We start from the raw sequence: 17,291 nt of genomic DNA, 5'->3' as shown, positions 1-17,291 counted from the left end.
ACCACACAGGAAGCTGCTGGTTTTGGCAAGCTTTACTCCAACAGTCATATCATCTTTCTCTGGACCTTGAGAACAATCAGGTACATGTGATCCACCTCAGATAATCAGGCTTCATGAGCCATGCCTTCCCAGTCTACCCCTTTGGAGCCCACCTGCCCATGAACACCGCTGCCCTGGACATTGAAAAGCAGCAGGGACCCCCAAGAACTGAGGCCAGATGACTCCAGGTGCTAGTCCAACTTCAGCCTTAGCCTTGGCCCTCAGTGATAAAGGCATCCATGATAAAGCAACCTTTTACCTCCCTTAGGTGAGTACTTCCAAATCCCTACCCTCCCCAGGGACCTACATTCCTGCATCCCTATCCCTCCCATCCTGACCTTGGGTCCTGGGACTTGGGGAAAATCTCCATCAGGCAGGACTTAGGCCCCACAGGAAGATTCCACAGCCAGAACCTGGCCAGCCTTCAGCAGACCTCAGTGTCCTTTATTAGGGACATTCCTTACAGCCACTGTGCTCTGCCTGGGTCAGGATTAGGGCCTCCTGCATGCATATGCCTCAGGCTAAGGTGGGCAGGTACCCAGACAGGTTATTGAATATGACATGGATGGCAGTAAATTCTAGATATACAGCCTCTCCGCCTCCAGGGCTCCTAGGAAACCTGGTAATCAGATTCTGGGGTGGGGAGTTAGCCTGGGTGATCTCCAAAGGGATATACAGAAGAACAAAGGACCCAGTGACCACCAATTCAGTCCCATTGTCCTCTTTTCCCTCTTTAAGCCCTCCAAAGCCCAAAGGCTGTCACAGGGAAGTGGCAGGTGGGCGTAAGCTAAGCATATGTGGGCCCTCTTTCGATGATGTAATGAAGATGTCCAAAACTCACCCCACCTCCATGGATTGTGTTCTACCACATGTCTCTAAACAAAACTGGCTTCCATAGCTCCCCAGGCAGCACCCTGCTATGGCTGCACTCAGGAGGTAAAGTCTGCCTGGGAGTTCAAGAGTGGCATTTTCCCTCCACTCCCTACCCCAGTTCTGTTAAGTTTCTCATCCTTAAGGTCCCCAAGTCAGGACCTCATCCTTCCCAGCCCCCAACCCCCAAACAACAGGGAGTGCTACAGGCCTCAGGAATAATCAGGTAAGTGGGTACCAGAGCCCAGACAGGACCACCCTAGCAACCAAGTCTGGCTCCCAGTAGCAGCTACCATGGGGGCAGGTGTTGGCCCTATCTAAGGCACCTGAGCAATGGGGCTTGCAGGTGTGAAAGCTGGCTTGGTCCATTCAGGATTGGCAGCCTCCTTTGGTGCTTTTGCCTAAAGACAAGACAGTAGGTCAGGGATCTGGCCAACATCCCCTAGAATGTGGCAGAACCCAGTGTTCAGGCAGAGTGGCCTCAACTCTGGAGCTCCAACTCTGAGCCCTCACTCACCTCCTCATACTTTGTACTCCAGTAGAAATGGGCTTCTCTATCCACATACAGCAGCAACAGGTCACAGAGGAAGGTGATCTGGGAGAGACAGGGCCCACCATGTTCTGCCCTCCTGCTACCACCCAAGCCTCATCCCGAGACACAGCATGCAGGCTCAGAGGGTTCTAGCAGACCCAGGCAGGTGCTCAATGCAGCCAGAGGGAGCCTGTGTGTGGTAGTTGGACTTACCACACCTAGCCAAGCAGCTCCAGTGCCCACCGTGATGGCTGTGGGGATAAGCCCGAACTTCCCTGCCTGAGAAAGACCTGGGCTGAGCGTCTCAGGCTATGACTTTTACCACAAGCCTCCTTCAGGCCCATCTGTCTGCCTTCCCCAAGCCCTGGCTCCATCCCTACCTGCCCAGTGACGAGAATGTCAAAGCGGATCCCGTAGAGCTTGAGCAAGCTTCGAGCTTCCACACCTGGGGCTTCCCACCAGTGACTGGCTGTCCTGGGAGCAGAAAAGAGGGCTCTGGTGGTCTGCACTGCCCATTCACAGTTTGGTCTGGTTTTCTTGGGCCTCAAATTTTACTTATGTATTTGCCCCATAAACTCCAAGACCAACCCTGAGTCCTAGTCTTGGACCTACATAGTTGCTAAGAACATAGGGAGAAACAAACTAGGACTGGACCCAAGAAAGCTCCCTGCCCTCTGGAAAAAGAGAAGCCAGATGAAGGTACAGTGAACTATGACATGGGATCTAATTCCCAGGCCTAATGGCTATGTGCACACATAGGAGTTTCTATGTGCAAATCAAGGTGACACTAGATGACAAAGGACTAGTAGGAGGGGGAGATCTGTGTAGGAAGACAAAGACATGACAATAAGTTCATGTTGAGTGACTCCTCAATTGTAAAATATAAAGTCTTTTTTTTTTTGGTAGTAGATATTTTAACCCAGGGGTGTTTTACCACTAAGCTATATCCCCAAACTTTTTTTGGTTTTTGTTTTTTATTTTGAGAGAGAGGGTCTCATTAAGTTGTTTAGGGCCTTGCTAAATTGTTGAGGCTGGCCTTGAACTTGGGATCCTCCTGTCTTAATCTCCCAAGCCACTGAGATCACATGTGTGTACCACCACAACTAGCTCGAAAAATATAAAGATTTAGCACATTATTAGCACCTCTGGGAAAATAGAAATATTAGATTTAATCTGTTAGTGTTCAATTTCTTGGGTGTGACAATAGAATGGTCACATGGAAAAGATCCTCATGCTCAGGATCGTGTTAATAAGGGTGAATGTCTACCTGCCATTTTCAAATAGTTTTGTGTGTATGTGTGTGTTTGGTGATGGTTCAAGAGTTCTACCACTGAGCCACCCAAAATAGTTCTGTCTGAAATCTATCTAAATATATCCAGATTACTCTAAATAAAAGTAGAGAAAGCAAACATAGCCAAATGCCAAAAAGAAAACAAAAACTGGTAAGCCCAGGTGAAGGGTATATGGGTGTTCACAGTACTTTTCTTCTTTGAACTTTTCTATAAATTTTTTGAGAAGTTTTAGGTAAAACCATAAGTGGAAACAAAACAAAAGCCTCCCATGCCTTGGAAGGAAGATGCTGGAGGCCAGGTGGGGTGGAGAAGGAACCATGCCCAGGTCTAGAAGTGAAGAGTCCACACTATGCAGAAGGGATGGGGACAGATGGGGTGGAGGACAGGGAAAGGCTGGATGCAACCTGTGCTGGAGGATGAGGAACTGAGAATACCTTCTTCAGCCCATGGGCCACCCCTCACAAATAGAGTGGGGTATCCAGAGGGCAGGACAAGCAGTGGTCTGTCCTCACACTGGCCTGTGAACAGCAAGTAGACACTGGGGGCTATGAGGGTCATACCTGAAGTTGTAACTCTTCTCCTGCAGCTGGAAGGAGTAATGGGGCCAGCAGTCAGAGCCCCCGGTGTCCAGGTCACAATCCCAGTGGATTCTGATGCCTACAGCACCACCCTGCACACAACACATCTCTGCTTACACAGCACTAGTGGGTGGACCTGAGGCCCTCTCCACTAGCCCTTAAGGAACCCTGCCTCCAAGAACCCACCAGCAATGCCAGGTCTTCAAAGTCCCCACCAGCTGCAGCTATAAGGTCTCCTATGCCAAACACGGGGCAGTAGGGGCTGGAGAGTGCATCATAGCGACAGTGCTTAAAATAGGCGGAGTCCCAGGTATCTAAGGCATTGGTCCTGCAAGGAGTGGAGATAGGGATCAGATGATCCAGGGGGTCATGGAGGACCTGGGGTTAACCAGCACCAGCCCATACATACTTGGAAAAGTTGAATTTGCTGAAGGTGACAGTGTTTTTGATGAACAGCGTGAAGTTCTTGGCATGGATCAGCAGGGGCCTCCTATAAGTAAAGGGGACAATGTTAGAATTTTGCCTGTGCTGTTGCCTTGCCCTGGGAGTCAGTAGGAGACTTACTTGGGCACAGTGCCACTCTCCACTGGGCACCAGCTCTGGATTTCACAAGTCCTGTGGGTCCCATTGAATACCACACATTGACCTGTTTTTATGCCTTGAAAACAAAAGATGTACTCTAGGTCCTCAAATCTCCACAGGGCATGAGGAGGATGTGGAACAGATTTGTTGATAGAACCACACCCAGAGTCCCCTCCCACCCCCTGCCCTGGTAGAGATTCTGAAAGACAGAGCTTATAGTTACCATGGCTGTGTGTCCCTGTCTCCCCTTTAGGACAGTCCTCATTGACCCAGCAGTTAGCCAGCGGGATAGAGGGGTGCTGAGGTAGACAAGAGACTCCAGTCACCAAAAGCCCAAGGGGGTGCCTTCCCTTAGCCCTATAGACTGCAAGGAGATGCTTCTCCCCATGTTAGCCTCCTGTGATACCCTGGCTTTGGAAGTACACGGCACACATGGCTGGGGACCCAGGACTGGTAGAGGAAGTAGGGACCCACTCTCCCAGGCAATCTTACCTCTGGGCATTTGCCCTGAACTTGAGCTGGCGTCACAAGGAAATTGGTGACCAAGAAGAACACGTTCTCTCCCTAGGAGGCAAATCTCAAGGTTGGTCCCTACTTGGTTCCCTCACCTGTGGAGGCCAGAAGCTGACAGCCTGGTTTTGTTTGTTTGGGTGGTGCTGGGAATGGAACCCAGGGTTTGCACATGAACACTCTATTGCTGAGCTACATCCTTAGGCCTAGGAGTCTAGTTTTTGAGGGAATAGTCTTGGCCCCATCTAGTAACCAACACTGTCCCTCAGGAAAATGTCTCCAGTGAGGCAGGTGCAAACAGGAAGTTGGCTGTGTTTCTGACCATTTCTGAACCTAGGGATCCTCATGTCCATGTTTATCTTTTAGTTACCAGTTTATTTCTCACATTTATTCTCATTCACTCAACTTGAATTTTCCAAGAGTCTCCTGCTTCTAGGCACTAAAAACAAAGACTTGAAGAGAGGTGGACCCCTTATCACATGCACATCAGAGCTGGCAATGGCAGGGGGTTGGGAGAGCAGATGGTAAGCTTGACCTGGGGTCAGAGTGGCCAAGGACATGCAGAGGTGCTGCTCCTGAGAGCATGGTGCACTTAGGAAAGGAAGATAAGGGCTAGGCAGAGGGCATTGGGGCATGGCAACAGTTAGGATATGGAGGGTCTTGGTGGTCACCATCATGGGAGAGGACCCTTCCCTGGGCAGAGAGCAGTGGTTGAGGTTCTGATGATGTTAAGCGTAAAAGTTCATCCTGGCTATTGCTTATGTGCACCTGGTGGCAGGGAATAGGGGAGAGAATCAAAGGGCCCACTCAGAGACCAGGCATGGTAGAGGTTGCAGTGAAAAATAATGGGAGGGACAGGAAAGCATCTGGCTTTAGTACTGGTGGGTGTCACTGCTCTCGTTGGATGAATAGAAGTGAGAATGCCAGGAGAGGTAGATGATTTATCTTTGGACATGGTGGGTGAATCTGGAATCAGCTTCTATCCAGGCAGGTGGTCACTGGGGCTATAATTTGAGCATCAGTGGAAGAGAGGTGGACATTGGGGATATAGACCAGCTGGGTAGAGGGATTAGGGACAGAAAGCCCAAGAGGGTAGAGGAGGAACACATGACAATGATGCCTCAGGTGAGGAAGCTCAGCCTTTGGACCTTTATAAAGGAAGTTACTTTGGCTTGGCTTCCCTTCTTGTTCACCAGGAAACCTCCTACACAATTCCTGAAGGCCCCATCTAGGCAACACTCCTCTACATGCTCCTTCCCAAACCAGATGCACTCTGATATCACATGCCTCTCTTGTGCATGATTTGTATTAGAGCTGTCAGTAGGGGAAGGACTCATGCCACCTGAAGCAGCACTAGGGACCCACCTGTGGTGGTTTCACGAAGTCAGCCACATCCCACAACCGGTTCCCGAGCTCCTTGATCTGAGTCACAGAAACTCCTTTGAGTTTGGTGATGACAGAAATCTGGGGGTCCAGGTCCCGTTCTTGGTAGCCTTTTTTTGCAAGGAGGGCCCATCTGGGGAGGAGATGATGGACAGTATGGTATGACTCTAGCAAAAGTGAACAGTGGAGGAACTGGATCCTATAAGCTCAACTCCCTTCCCATACTCCATAGGCTCCTAGCCCAGCATCAAAGCCTTCTGACTCCTCTCCAGCATCAACTGTCACCCCAGATACCCTGAACAGACCAAAGCCTTGGACAATCACTGGAGAGTCAGCATCTACCACAGTGGTTATTTTTAATATTTATTTTTTTTTAGAGTTGGACATAATACCTTTATTGTACTTATTTATTTTTATGTGGTGCTGAGGATGGAACCCAGGGCCTCACACTCGCTAGGCGATCGCTCTATTACTGAGCCATAACCCCAGCCCCCACAGTGACTTTCATAGACAATATCCTTACTCCTACCCCAGCTAGACATAGCTCCCTCCTTAAAGACTCCTCTGACCTCCCAGCTAGAACTGGTGGTCTCTCTAGGGGGCCTCAGTGCTCCAGCTCTCATGAATCTAAAGGACTACTGCCTTCTGCCTCACCGGGGTTCCTCCCAGGCAGGAATGGGACTGATCTTCCTGTGTCCAGAGCCCAATATGAGACTAGGAATAAGGCCCTGGAAAGAAGGCAGGAGGGCAGGCAGGAACACAAACAGAGATTATTCTGAAAGCCTTGGAATGGACAAAGATCCCTCATTCTGTTTACTTCCAACCCTGTCCCAATCTGCTACCCCCCCACCACCAGCCTGGTCCCTAAAGAGTCAAATTCTCAACCCTCAGCCCAATAGGACCAGCCATGATCCCTTTAGCCAACCTGACTAAAAACTATTTTCTCTTACCCCACCACGTAGGCCACAATCCCGAGCTGCAGCAGCCTCTGTAAGGCGCCCACCCGCCAGTTCCTGGTCATCACATACTTCTCTGTCTTGTAATCCAGAAGCCCCCAGCCTGCCGAGGCCCCTGAGGAGCACATGCCCCCAGTTTCTGCTGGCTGCTGGTGCAATGAGTCAGCACAGCAGCTGCAGCCACAGCTGATCGGTAGGCAAAGAGTGCATCCAAATGGGCCAGGCCAGCTGTTGTTAAAGGGACACCTCCATTTAGGGCAGGAACTAGCCTCCACCCCCCAGTTCTGGACTTGGTCCCAGGCCCAAGCTGTCCTGGGCCTCTCATACTCTCTAGAGTTCCTCTGCTGATCCCTAGGTACTCCAAAAGGAGCAGCTCTGCTCCTGCCCTCCTGCTATACTTCCTTATAGGGTGGGGAAGAACAGGTGGCATGGGGTCAGAAGGAGCTCAGAGGAGGAGCCAAGGCAAGCTTCATAAAGAAATCCCTCTGAAGGCTGGGGTTATGGCTCAGTGGCCTAGCACATGTGAGGCCCTGGGTTCAATCCTCAGCACCACATGAAATAAATAAATAAAATAAAGGTATTGGGTCCAACTAACTACAACTAAAAAATAAATATTAAAAAAAAAAGGAAAAGAAATCCCTCCGAGGGCTGGGTATGTGGCTCAGTGGTAGAGTGCTTGCCTAGCACACATGAGACACTGGGTTTGATACCCAGCATCACATAATAAATAAATTAATTAATTAAATAAAGCTATTGTGTCCATGTATAACAAAAAAAAATTTAAAAAGAAGAAATCCCTCTAAGCTGATATGTGCAGATTTTGAAACACTGCAAGAAAAGTTGGGTAAAGATGTAGGGTGGAGGGTCTGGGGTTGTGGCTAAGTGGGAGATCACTTGCCTAGCATGTGTGAGGCACTGGGTTCGATTCTCAGCGCCACATAGAAAGAAAGAAGGAAAAAAAGAAAGAAAGAAAGATCTATCATCAACTAATAATAATTTAAAAAAAAAAGATGTAGGGTGGAGAGAACAGCATAGAAAAGGCCAAAGCATGAGAGAGAACTGAGAGCCACAGACTGAGAATGTGGTCTAGCTCCAGAGAGGAGGGTAACCGGGCTCTGCAGGTTCCCCATGCCCTCCCATACAGCTGTCTCCCAACCGCCAAGTACAGTGACTAAAGCACAAGCTCTGGGGTCAGGTATGACTCCCTTTTGGTGAAAAAGGGAGATGCTAGAATTTCATCGGGTGGCAAGAATGAAGAACGCGCCTGGCCGGTGGCACATGCCTGTTATCCCAGCGGCTTGGGAGCCTGAGGAGAATCACGAGCTCAAAGCCAGTCTCAGCAACTTAGCGAGGCACTAACAACTCAGTGAGACCCTGTCTCCATAATACATATATACATACATATATACATATATACAGCCATATATATATGGCTGCGGATGTACCTCAGTGTTAGTGCCCCTCAGTTCAATCCCCTTTACCTAAATAAATAAATAAATAATAAACAACGCCTTCAAGGTGCCCAGCCCTACGCTAGGCCAGTGGAGAGTACTTTTAGGGGCCCACTCAAGGTCTGCGCAGGCCAGTCGCAGTTTCTGCAGCAACCAAAACACCGGGTTGCCCGGGCAACAGGCTAGTGGCAGCGCGCCTGTATTAGCCGAGGGGAGAGTCTGTTGTCTGTATGCCACATTCGATTGGCCAGCGAGGGCGTAGGATCCGCCCACATTCCCAGTGCTGAGCTGCGCTATAGCTGAGAATCCGCTCACTTTCTAGGTGCGGCGCTAAACTGCCCATGCCTCAGAGCAGACCTCTGCAAAATGGGTGTAACCATGAAGGGTCCTTGTGAGAGGCCTGGGGAAAATGAAGATCAGAGGGAAGAGGTGATAGCACCCGCTGGGTGTTTTGCAGGGGTCCCGGAGGCCGACAAGGATTCAGAAGCAGATTCAGACTCTGACCTGGAGACAGAAGGTGCTCTGAAGCAGGGACCTAGGCCTGACTTCTCACCTTGGGGGCTTCTTGGCAGGTGTGGAGGGAAGTGGGCTGAGACTGAGTGGGAGCTCATCGTTTTGTTGGGTGATTTCAGGGCAGCCAGTGGTCTCTCAGGCCATGCCCACCCTTCTGAGCGACATCAGGAGGTCCATCATTAAGAATATGCTTCCAGGGCTTGGGATGTAACTCAGTGGTAGAGTGCTTGCCTGGCATGCATAAGGCCTTGGGTTTTATCCCCAGCATTGCAGAAACAAAACAAAACAAGAACATGTTTTCAGAACAAAGAAATGCAAAGTCCTGCCAACGGATCTGAAATATGAGGACAAAAGTCCCACCAGTACAGGAAGAAATTCCTCTAGAAGGGAAACAGCCAGGATAGTAATGGAGGGTAAGGAGGAAGGTGGGTGTGCTAGTGAAGGGCTCCACATTTACCTCCCTTGTTTCCTTCCAGGCATACATGGACTTAGAGAACCCATCAGGGATGCCCTCCACTTGGGGTCTTGCCGGGCCTATAGCATTGTGCCCACCATCTACTTTCTGAACCAAGGCTGTGCCCCAGAATTGAAGCTGAGGCACCGTGGTCTGGGACCCCAGGTACCTGTGGTGGGACTCTGGAGTCAGGGTTGGTTGGGGGGGACCTAGGAGATAATAGCCATGGAATGCCTATCATTGAGACCATCCCACACACTCCTCAGCTGTCCTTTTTGCCAGGTATATCCCATCCCCTATATCTGGGTAAAGATGGAGGATGGGACACATCAGCCATGAAGGTTGGGGAGCATACAGGCTCCTAACCTGCTGGAGGGTCAGGGAAGACTTCAGAGGGTAAGATCTGATTGGAGCTTAGAGGGAGAAGAAGGTGTCCCTTCAGAATGTGGGAAAGTGAAGGCTTTTGGGTTGGAGGGCACTGAGCAGGCTGAGCCCTGGAAACATGAGCCCAGAGATGGCTAGATGTGTTTGGTGCCCTCAGCCCTGAGAAGAACCTGACCTCTCAGGACTCTCTGCTCTGTTCCAGGGGGCATGGGCTCTGGCTTCCACGTTGACCTCCAATCCCTACATTAAACGGCTGGATCTTCAGGACAATGGGCTCTGTGCGGCTGGTGCAGAGGCCCTGGCCTATGTCCTGAGCAAAAACAGCAGCATCTGTGGTAGGTGCTGAGCCTGGGACAGGTGGGCAGGCTTGAGTTCTTTCCTTTACTTTTCTCAGTGATGTGGAAAGTCAGGCCTCACTTGGGGTCCACTGGTGGCTAATGGGGGGGGGGTTGCTTAACACAGGATGCAGCACATGAGGGTGGAGTTAAACCCTCTGAGGATCCAGCCTGTGGAGCAGTCAATGCTGGATGCCATTTCTTTCCTGACCAGGTCTACCCTACTCACTCCCCTCCTCCACTGACCAGCACACCCCCTCCACTATAGGGTAGACTCCCAGTGCCTGAATGCAGGGTAGTGGAGAGAGGCAGAGAGCAGACTGTGCAAGAAGCAGGAGGGCAAGGTAGGAATTCTCTGAGGCTGGATCCATATGCCAGCTCTGCAGGCAGACTGGACAAGCAACTAAATCTTGTTGAGCCTGTTTCCAGCCTGTGAAGTGGCCCCAACAATACCACTTAGCCATTGGGTTTTGGTGAGTATTAAATAAAACTGAGTATATAAAGTGGTCACCAGAGTATCTGGTCCATGAAAGAGCTCCTTTCCTGGCCACCTGGGCTAGTATCATCAGTCCCTGGCAATAGAACAGAGACCAGTTAACAATGTGGTAGCTATTCCTCTAACAACATTCTCCACAGTACCACAAGGTAGGTAGCTTTTAACCCTTTGGCAGAGAAGTTTATAATCAGGCGAGGAGGGAGAGGTCAGGGGCCCAAGGGGACCTAGCTAATGGGTGGCAGAGCTGAAACTCTAGGATAGTCCAACCTCAAAGTTTCTTCCTCTGCCTCAGGCATGGAGGTTTGGGATATGTAGGAAGGTGGATAAGGGTGGTCTTGACTTCAGATCCCACTGACTGAAGAATGATGCTGGCCCCCAGATGTGGATCTGTCAGAGAACCAGATTGGAGTGGCAGGGGCCCAGGCTCTTTGTGCTGCCCTCAAAGTGAACCAGGCTGTGCAGAAGATACAACTGGCAGGAAATAGCCTGGAAGAGAAGGCAGCCCAGTACCTTGCTGAACTCTTGCTGGTCCACACAGGCCTGAAATCCCTGGATGTCAGCTATAACCAGCTGAATGACCAAGCAGGTAATCCCTGGTCTGGGCCACCATGGGACATTACAGCTCATCTTCCTTTGATGATAGGGGAAGGAGGTGGCAGAACCATAGTGAGCATTCATGTCTGGTTCTGCTCTCTCTATATACCTTGGCCCACTCCTTGTCCACTCTAGGTACACACAGCCTTTAACTCTTTCCACAAATATCTCATTACCCACTGTTGTGTATACTTAGCACTGGTTTGGCCACTAGGGATCTAGAAGTAAACAAAACAAAGGCCCTGTCCTCAAGAAACACATATTAACAAGATAATTATTAGTAATTATTGGTGCTCCAAAAGAAACAATCTAAAACAAGAAAAGAGTGGGGACTCCTTGCTTTAGAGGGATGGCCAGGGAGGCTTCTTTGAGTAGGTGATATTTAAACCTAAATGAGGTTTGCGAAGAGGTCATGGCAAAACCAGAGGGCGAGAATTTCAAACAAAGAAACAGTGAGTATACAGGCCTGTTTCTCAAACTGATAGATAACCAATATGACTAGACTAGTGATCCAGGGGAGAGTGACTAGGCTATGGTATAAAGAGTCAATGGCTGCAAGTCATGGCTGAACATGTGAAAATTTTATTTGAGATACTGTGAAAAACATAAGTGGATTGCTTGATCTCTTTCTCTCATGCCCCAGGGCTTTTGCATGAGCAGTCTGTTTGCCAGGAATATACATTTCTGTGCCTGTTCCCAAAGGTTCCAACCAATTATAAGAATCACCTATAAGCAGGCTGGGGATGTAGCTTGGTGTGGTGGAAAATTTGCCTAGCATGCACAAGAGAATCACCTAGAAGCAGGGTGCAGTGGCACATGCTTGTAGTCCTGGATAATCATGAGGATTGCTTGAGCCCAGGAGTTTGGGGATAGCCTGAGCAACATAGTAATACCCTCATCTCAAAAGAAAGGAAAATAAAAAGAATAACCTGGGATCCTGGACCTCTTGAATCATATTTTGAAAGGAATGCACATGTATTTCTACTTTAATAAATTCCCCAGGAGAAAATTGACTGATCTGGAAAGTTTTGGAATTGATAATCTGTCTCAAGCACCAGTGTTGGCCTGTGAGAATCAGCCCTGGAGTTACTGACACTCAGTTTGCCTTCTAAGAAAATTTTACTGTGGGAAGTCAGTGAAATTAAAGGAGAAGTTTATTTCAGATTTTGACAAAATATAGGTGTCTTTCCAGACCGTCACAATTAGATGGAACTGGTTAGTTATATATTAGTATTTTTTTGTTACTATAACAAATACCTGAGATAATTAATTTATAAAGAGAAAAGATATATTTTGGCTTAGTTTTAGAGGTTTCAGTTCATGATGAATTGGCCCATTAGTTTGGACCTCTGATGAGGCAGCACATCATGGTAGGGGCATATGGCAAAGCAAAACTACTCAACTTATGGCCAGAAAGCAAAAAGGCTAAGAGGAAGAGGCCTAGGTCTCAAAATTCCCTTCAAGAACACACTCCAATGACCTAAGACATCCCACTAGGCCCCACCCCTTAAAGGCTCTGTCACTTTCCAGTAGTGCCATTGTGGGGATCAAGCCTTTAAAATATGAACCTTTGGGAGCCACTTAAGATACAAACTATAGCAGAGGTCAAGCACCAGAGAGGCAGCTGGAAGGGAGGGGCTGGAAGCTAAGGAAATACAAATAAGTACACAAGGAAGGTAGAATGGGGCCTGGGAAAGGAAAGGCCATTTTGTTTCTCCAAATAGGGACCTGAAGGTATGGCTGATTTCCTTGAGTGGTGAAGGAGTTTCGGTCTTAGTCTCCTCACCTGATCCATGGTGATGGCACCACCTACCTCAGGATGGCTGTGTAGATGATGGAGACCAAGCATTAGCTATTACAGATGTATAAAAGAAGAACCCTCTCACTGACCGGTAATTCAGCAAAGAAGGGATTACTATCAAGTGGATGACCACCACCCTCCCCTCTCAGCTCTGGAAGTGTCTGGGGAAGGAAGAAGTATCCATATCTATGAACCTGAAGGTATCAAAACTGGAGTTGGGTGCTGAGTCTGGCTCTTGGAGCAGCAGTGCTTTGGCACAGGGAGCTCTCCAAGGTGCTAAAAGTGTCTGCCACTGTAAGTGCTAGCAGAGAAAGCTGGCTGAGTGCTCTTATTGATTCATTTTTTCCTCTCTGCACTTCTTCAAACCAGCCTTACAAGACATGTACTAGGCTCTGGGCTCATGGGTAGGAGTCAAATTCTTATCTTCAAGGGACTCCTAGTCTGGTGACAGAGACCAGTCAGACAGAAAGAGATCTAGTGGCTAGAGCCTGGAAGGATGGAAGGATTTCTGGTGTTCCAGGGATCCAGAAAGGCCCAAACCAGTCTGACCAGGCAGTACAGACTTCTCTAGTCTATGAAAAACCAGATTAGAAATATTAGAGCTGTTATAAAAGTAAGGAAGGGGATTCCAAAATAGGGGACGGCCAAGAGACATGTCAGAGCTGGTGCTCTGGAGAACTGGGAGCAGGTCAGACTGGCCAAGTACTACAGATCGAAAGCATTCTATCGGTTTGGGTTCTTCTCGTTCTACATGCTAAATATCCCTTTTGAGTTTCTCCATACACAGTCACTTCCTTTCAATATCTTCCTGGGCCTCCTCTCCATCACGGCTGTGCTAGCAGTCACCTCTTACCTATAGCAAGCACCGTTCAATGGGTCACCTGACCACTCACTGTCTTTGCTGATGTTTATCATCAGACACTAGGAATCTTGCTGAAATGCTATTTAGCCTTCCCTGATTCCTTGGCTACTATAGGGAAGAGCCTGAGCCCTGTCTTTGACATAGAATTACAGGCTTCTGAGCCTCTCTCAAATACCACCTACTATCTACCACATTGCACCTGCTTCCTTAACCAGCTCCATGCCCGAGTGTGTTTCTCAAATGTCTTTGCACTTCTGTTCTTTCCTGTGTCTACTGTACATTATGCTTGAATACATGAGTGGTGGATATTCGATTCAGAGTTATAATCACTTTTGTGACCCCATCAAGGCCACCACTCTCTTCCTATTCCTCCCTGTTTTAGTTTATATTAGCTTGCATCCCATTAATTTGTATTTATACCTCCCCTATTAAATGTGGATTCTGTGAGGGCAGGGCAAGCCTATGTTGACCTCATCTCTTAGATCCTCCTGCCCAGTAGAGATTCAGGCAACAGTATCATTTTTAAAAAAGGAATGAGCAGAGTTAATAACAAGATCTATCTTGGTGTTCCAAAGGAGAGACACTTGGACCAGCCTTGGCAGAAAACACAGGACTAACAGAGCTTAACATAAGCTGGAATCACCTCCGGGGTCCAGGAGCCATAGTGTTTGCCAGGGGACTAGAGGTATGAGACCCCCATCCAGTCAGTTCCTGGGGCCTCTCATTTGCAGATCATCAGATATGAACCTTAGATCTTTTTTCTTATTCTTTATTTTTAGGGGGTGTGGGGAACCCAGGGCTTTGCACATCCTCAGTGCAAAATTAAAACTTTAAAGAGAACTTAAAGTGTGTTTGTTTTAGGTAACTTTTATTTTCCTCACCCCATCTGATGACTACAGTACACTGGGCCCACTGGTCATTTACTGAAGGGTCCAGAGCTGAATGTCTTGTACCTTCTCCAGGTACAAACTCTTGGCTAGTAGGGAACATCTGTCAAGTCTTGTAGACGGATACAATACCTTTACATAATTTATTTATTTTTATTTTTTAATGTTTAGTTGTAGATGGTCACAATACCTTTGTTTTATTTAATTATGTGGTATGGAGGATCGAACCCAGTGCCCCATGCATGTGAGGCAAGTGCTCTACCACTGAACCACAACCCCAGCCATAATTTGTTTCTTTTTATATGGTGCTGAGAATAAAATCCAATGGCTCATGTGTGCTAGGCAAGTACTCAGTGACTGAGCTAAAACCCTAGCCCCACATGCTTACTATTAACATAAATAGATGTTTTCCTGAAAGACACCATTGCAACCCTGAATGCCAGCACACTGACTCAAACGTCTCAATTGCTCCCCTATATATTGAGGTTCATACAACTTGAGAGTCGAGCCTCAAGCAATGCTAGAGTGGCCCAAGGCATATTTGATGTTCCTGTAACAACTACTTTTATGGAGGACCTCTAAGGCAAGGTGGTAGGTCAGGGTTTTTCTTCTCAGAGCACCAAAACATCTCTTCCCGTCAGACACTTGGGCAGATTTTATCCCGCAAAACTTTGCTGGAACCTGAGGTCCTTGGGGCTGCTTTATGTCTCAGGGTCCCTGATATTAAGAAAATCCAACATGGCAAGGTGTAGTGGTGTACACCTGCAATTTCAGAGGCTCAGGACACTGCAGCAAGAGGATGCCAAGCTCAAAACCACCCTCAGCACCTTAAAGAGAGGCACTAAGAAACTTAGCAAGACCCTGTCTCAAAATAAAAAATAAAAAGGGCTGGGGATGGGGCTCATTGGTAAAGTAACCCTGGGCAAAGTCTCTAACAACAACAACAGAAACCCCTCCCACATGCATGGAAATCGGATTACTGTGTCTTGGGACCCACTACTGCCTAGTCTCTGGGGGTCCAGAGACCACGGACCTGAATTCCAGCCTCCTCTGTTGTGCTTGGGACTGTTCAGCTCCATTAGCATCACCTCCAAACTAAAGCTAATTAGGGGAAGTACAGCACTTTACCTCATCTCTGCTCTTTTTCATTTTGTCCCTATCATGCACCTCAAGCCTCTTGGGCTCTGAGGATGTGGCCCCCATGCTTTCTGCACCATGAGATGTGGGTCCCAGCTTCACTCTTTATGTTCTAGGCAAATATCTTCCTGAAAGTCCTAGACATCTCTTTTAATGGTTTTGGAGATTCTGGAGCTTCTGCAGTGGGTGAGGCCCTCAAGGCCAACAACGTGTTGGAGGAACTCAACATGAGGTGAGAAGTATAGGAGTATCACGCAGGGACCAGGGGCACTGTGATCTCACTCATATTCATTTTCATTTCTGATCCTATGACAGTCTACTTAGGAAGGGGTTTGGCCACAATCCTAAGACATCCAGCTCCATCCTTCTCTCTCAAGATCATCACTAATACATTGTGACTCCTAATTCCTGCACTGCAGGCAGGTAGCTAGGGATCCCCAAATGTAAGTGTGAATGACCTTCAGAAGGCCTGGCACAGGATGGTGACCTGTGAGAACTTCCCTGCCTTTCAATGGATCCCCTTCTGGATGGAGCAAGGCCAGGCTCTTGACTGGTAGCCCCACGGGCATGATTTGTTCAGCACATGGCTGCTTGGGGTCGGCTCTGAATGAAGTTTTTCTCGAGGCCAGGCGGCATCTCAGCCCTCAACAGGTAATGAATGGGGTAGGGGCAAACCCACTGGGGAAAAAGAGGCAGATGTCAGTCAAGTTATAGGCTGTTGTGGCTGAGCCCCTCCCCAGGGGCTGCACCTTGCAGGCAAGAGGCCCCACTCAGTCCAGCACATCTTTCCTCCCCATGGGAAGAGCCAAGGCTGGAGGCAGCAACAGGAAATGCTGAAATTCATGGCACAGCCAGAGCCAACATGTGAGAAGTCAGAAGTGGGACTGGCTCCTTAGAAAAGGCGGCCCCGAGTTGAAGCCCAAAGTTGGTTTAGTAGGAGGAGAAGAGAGGATGAGAACAGGGTGATGGGTGATTATCGATAGTTGTTGTCATGGTGATGGGTAGGTAGCATGGAGCAGAACACGTGGGGGCACCTGCTGAGCTCAAAGGGCCAAGGAGTGATGGCTGGTCTCTACCACAGGAGGAACACTCTGGCCTGTTGGCTGGGTGATCTCCCTGGAAACAGAGTCACCCGTGAGGCGGCATCATATCCATCTTTTTCACCCTGAGTTGCCTGAAAGACCTGGGCATGAAGGAAGGGTTGGAATGAGAAGCCAATCCTGGTGGATGCAACAGAATATCCAGAAGAGACACTGGGGCAATCAGTCCTGCACAGCTCTTTGGAAAGCTGCAAGAGGAATGAGTGTTTTTTGTCAGAGTTGCTATTGTGCGTTAATTGTACAAAGTAATGGTGTTCTGTGTGATATTTCCATACTCACACTGATCAGATCCAAACTTTCTTTTTCCACCTCCCCACTTCCAAACCCTTCCCAAACTCTAGTAGTCACTAACCTATTTTCAGGTTGATATTTTTTAGCTTCCATATATGAGAGAGAACATGTGACCCTTGTGTTTCTGTGTCTGGCTTATTTCACTTAACATAATGTTCTCTAGTTTCATCCATGCTGCTAATGACAAGATGCCACTCTTCTTTATGGCTGAATAATACTCCATGGTGTATAGGTACCACATTTT

The 17,291-nt window shown here is 48.4% G+C and overlaps 2 protein-coding genes across 2 annotated transcripts in view; one reads left to right on the top strand and one right to left on the bottom strand.

The window, feature by feature from the left end:
• Positions 1 to 14: 14 nt before the first annotated feature.
• Positions 15 to 6,965, bottom strand: P2rx6 (purinergic receptor P2X 6). Its single transcript, XM_015500368.2, has 12 exons — positions 6,737 to 6,965; positions 5,769 to 5,919; positions 4,386 to 4,457; positions 4,117 to 4,192; positions 3,876 to 3,969; positions 3,721 to 3,801; positions 3,498 to 3,639; positions 3,294 to 3,403; positions 1,822 to 1,915; positions 1,655 to 1,720; positions 1,427 to 1,504; positions 15 to 1,310 (listed from the first exon to the last, which is right to left on the bottom strand). Exons 1-12 carry the CDS (start codon positions 6,868 to 6,870, stop codon positions 1,227 to 1,229), a joined length of 1,182 nt encoding a protein of 393 aa, XP_015355854.1. The 5' UTR covers positions 6,871 to 6,965; the 3' UTR covers positions 15 to 1,226.
• A 593-nt stretch (positions 6,966 to 7,558) lies between these two features.
• Positions 7,559 to 17,291, top strand: part of Lrrc74b (leucine rich repeat containing 74B) — a 16,145-nt gene continuing 6,412 nt past the window's right edge. The window contains exons 1-6 of the mRNA XM_048784897.1: positions 7,559 to 8,710; positions 9,183 to 9,325; positions 9,747 to 9,879; positions 10,755 to 10,961; positions 14,208 to 14,317; positions 15,773 to 15,889. Coding sequence (XP_048640854.1) covers positions 8,560 to 8,710; positions 9,183 to 9,325; positions 9,747 to 9,879; positions 10,755 to 10,961; positions 14,208 to 14,317; positions 15,773 to 15,889 — 861 coding nt within the window. The 5' untranslated portion in view covers positions 7,559 to 8,559. The remainder of the gene's footprint in view (positions 8,711 to 9,182; positions 9,326 to 9,746; positions 9,880 to 10,754; positions 10,962 to 14,207; positions 14,318 to 15,772; positions 15,890 to 17,291) is intronic.

This window comes from Marmota marmota, unplaced genomic scaffold (assembly GCF_001458135.2).
Source record: "Marmota marmota marmota unplaced genomic scaffold, marMar, whole genome shotgun sequence".
In the NCBI taxonomy this organism is placed as follows: domain Eukaryota; kingdom Metazoa; phylum Chordata; class Mammalia; order Rodentia; family Sciuridae; genus Marmota; species Marmota marmota.
Note: the sequence above shows the minus strand (reverse complement) of the source record. Positions and strands in the feature narration are given on the sequence as shown.

What these genes read in the sequence shown, in the direction of transcription:
- P2rx6 (XM_015500368.2), bottom strand. Translation starts at nt 6,870, where the DNA reads ATGTGCTCCTCAGGGGCCTCGGCAGGCTGGGGGCTTCTGGATTACAAG. An exon ending in GACAGGGACACACAGCCATG is followed by an intron (nt 3,970 to 4,116) that starts GTAACTATAAGC and finishes TTTGTTTTCAAG; the next exon opens with GCATAAAAACAGGTCAATGT. An exon ending in AGCAAATTCAACTTTTCCAA is followed by an intron (nt 3,640 to 3,720) that starts GTATGTATGGGC and finishes CACTCCTTGCAG; the next exon opens with GACCAATGCCTTAGATACCT.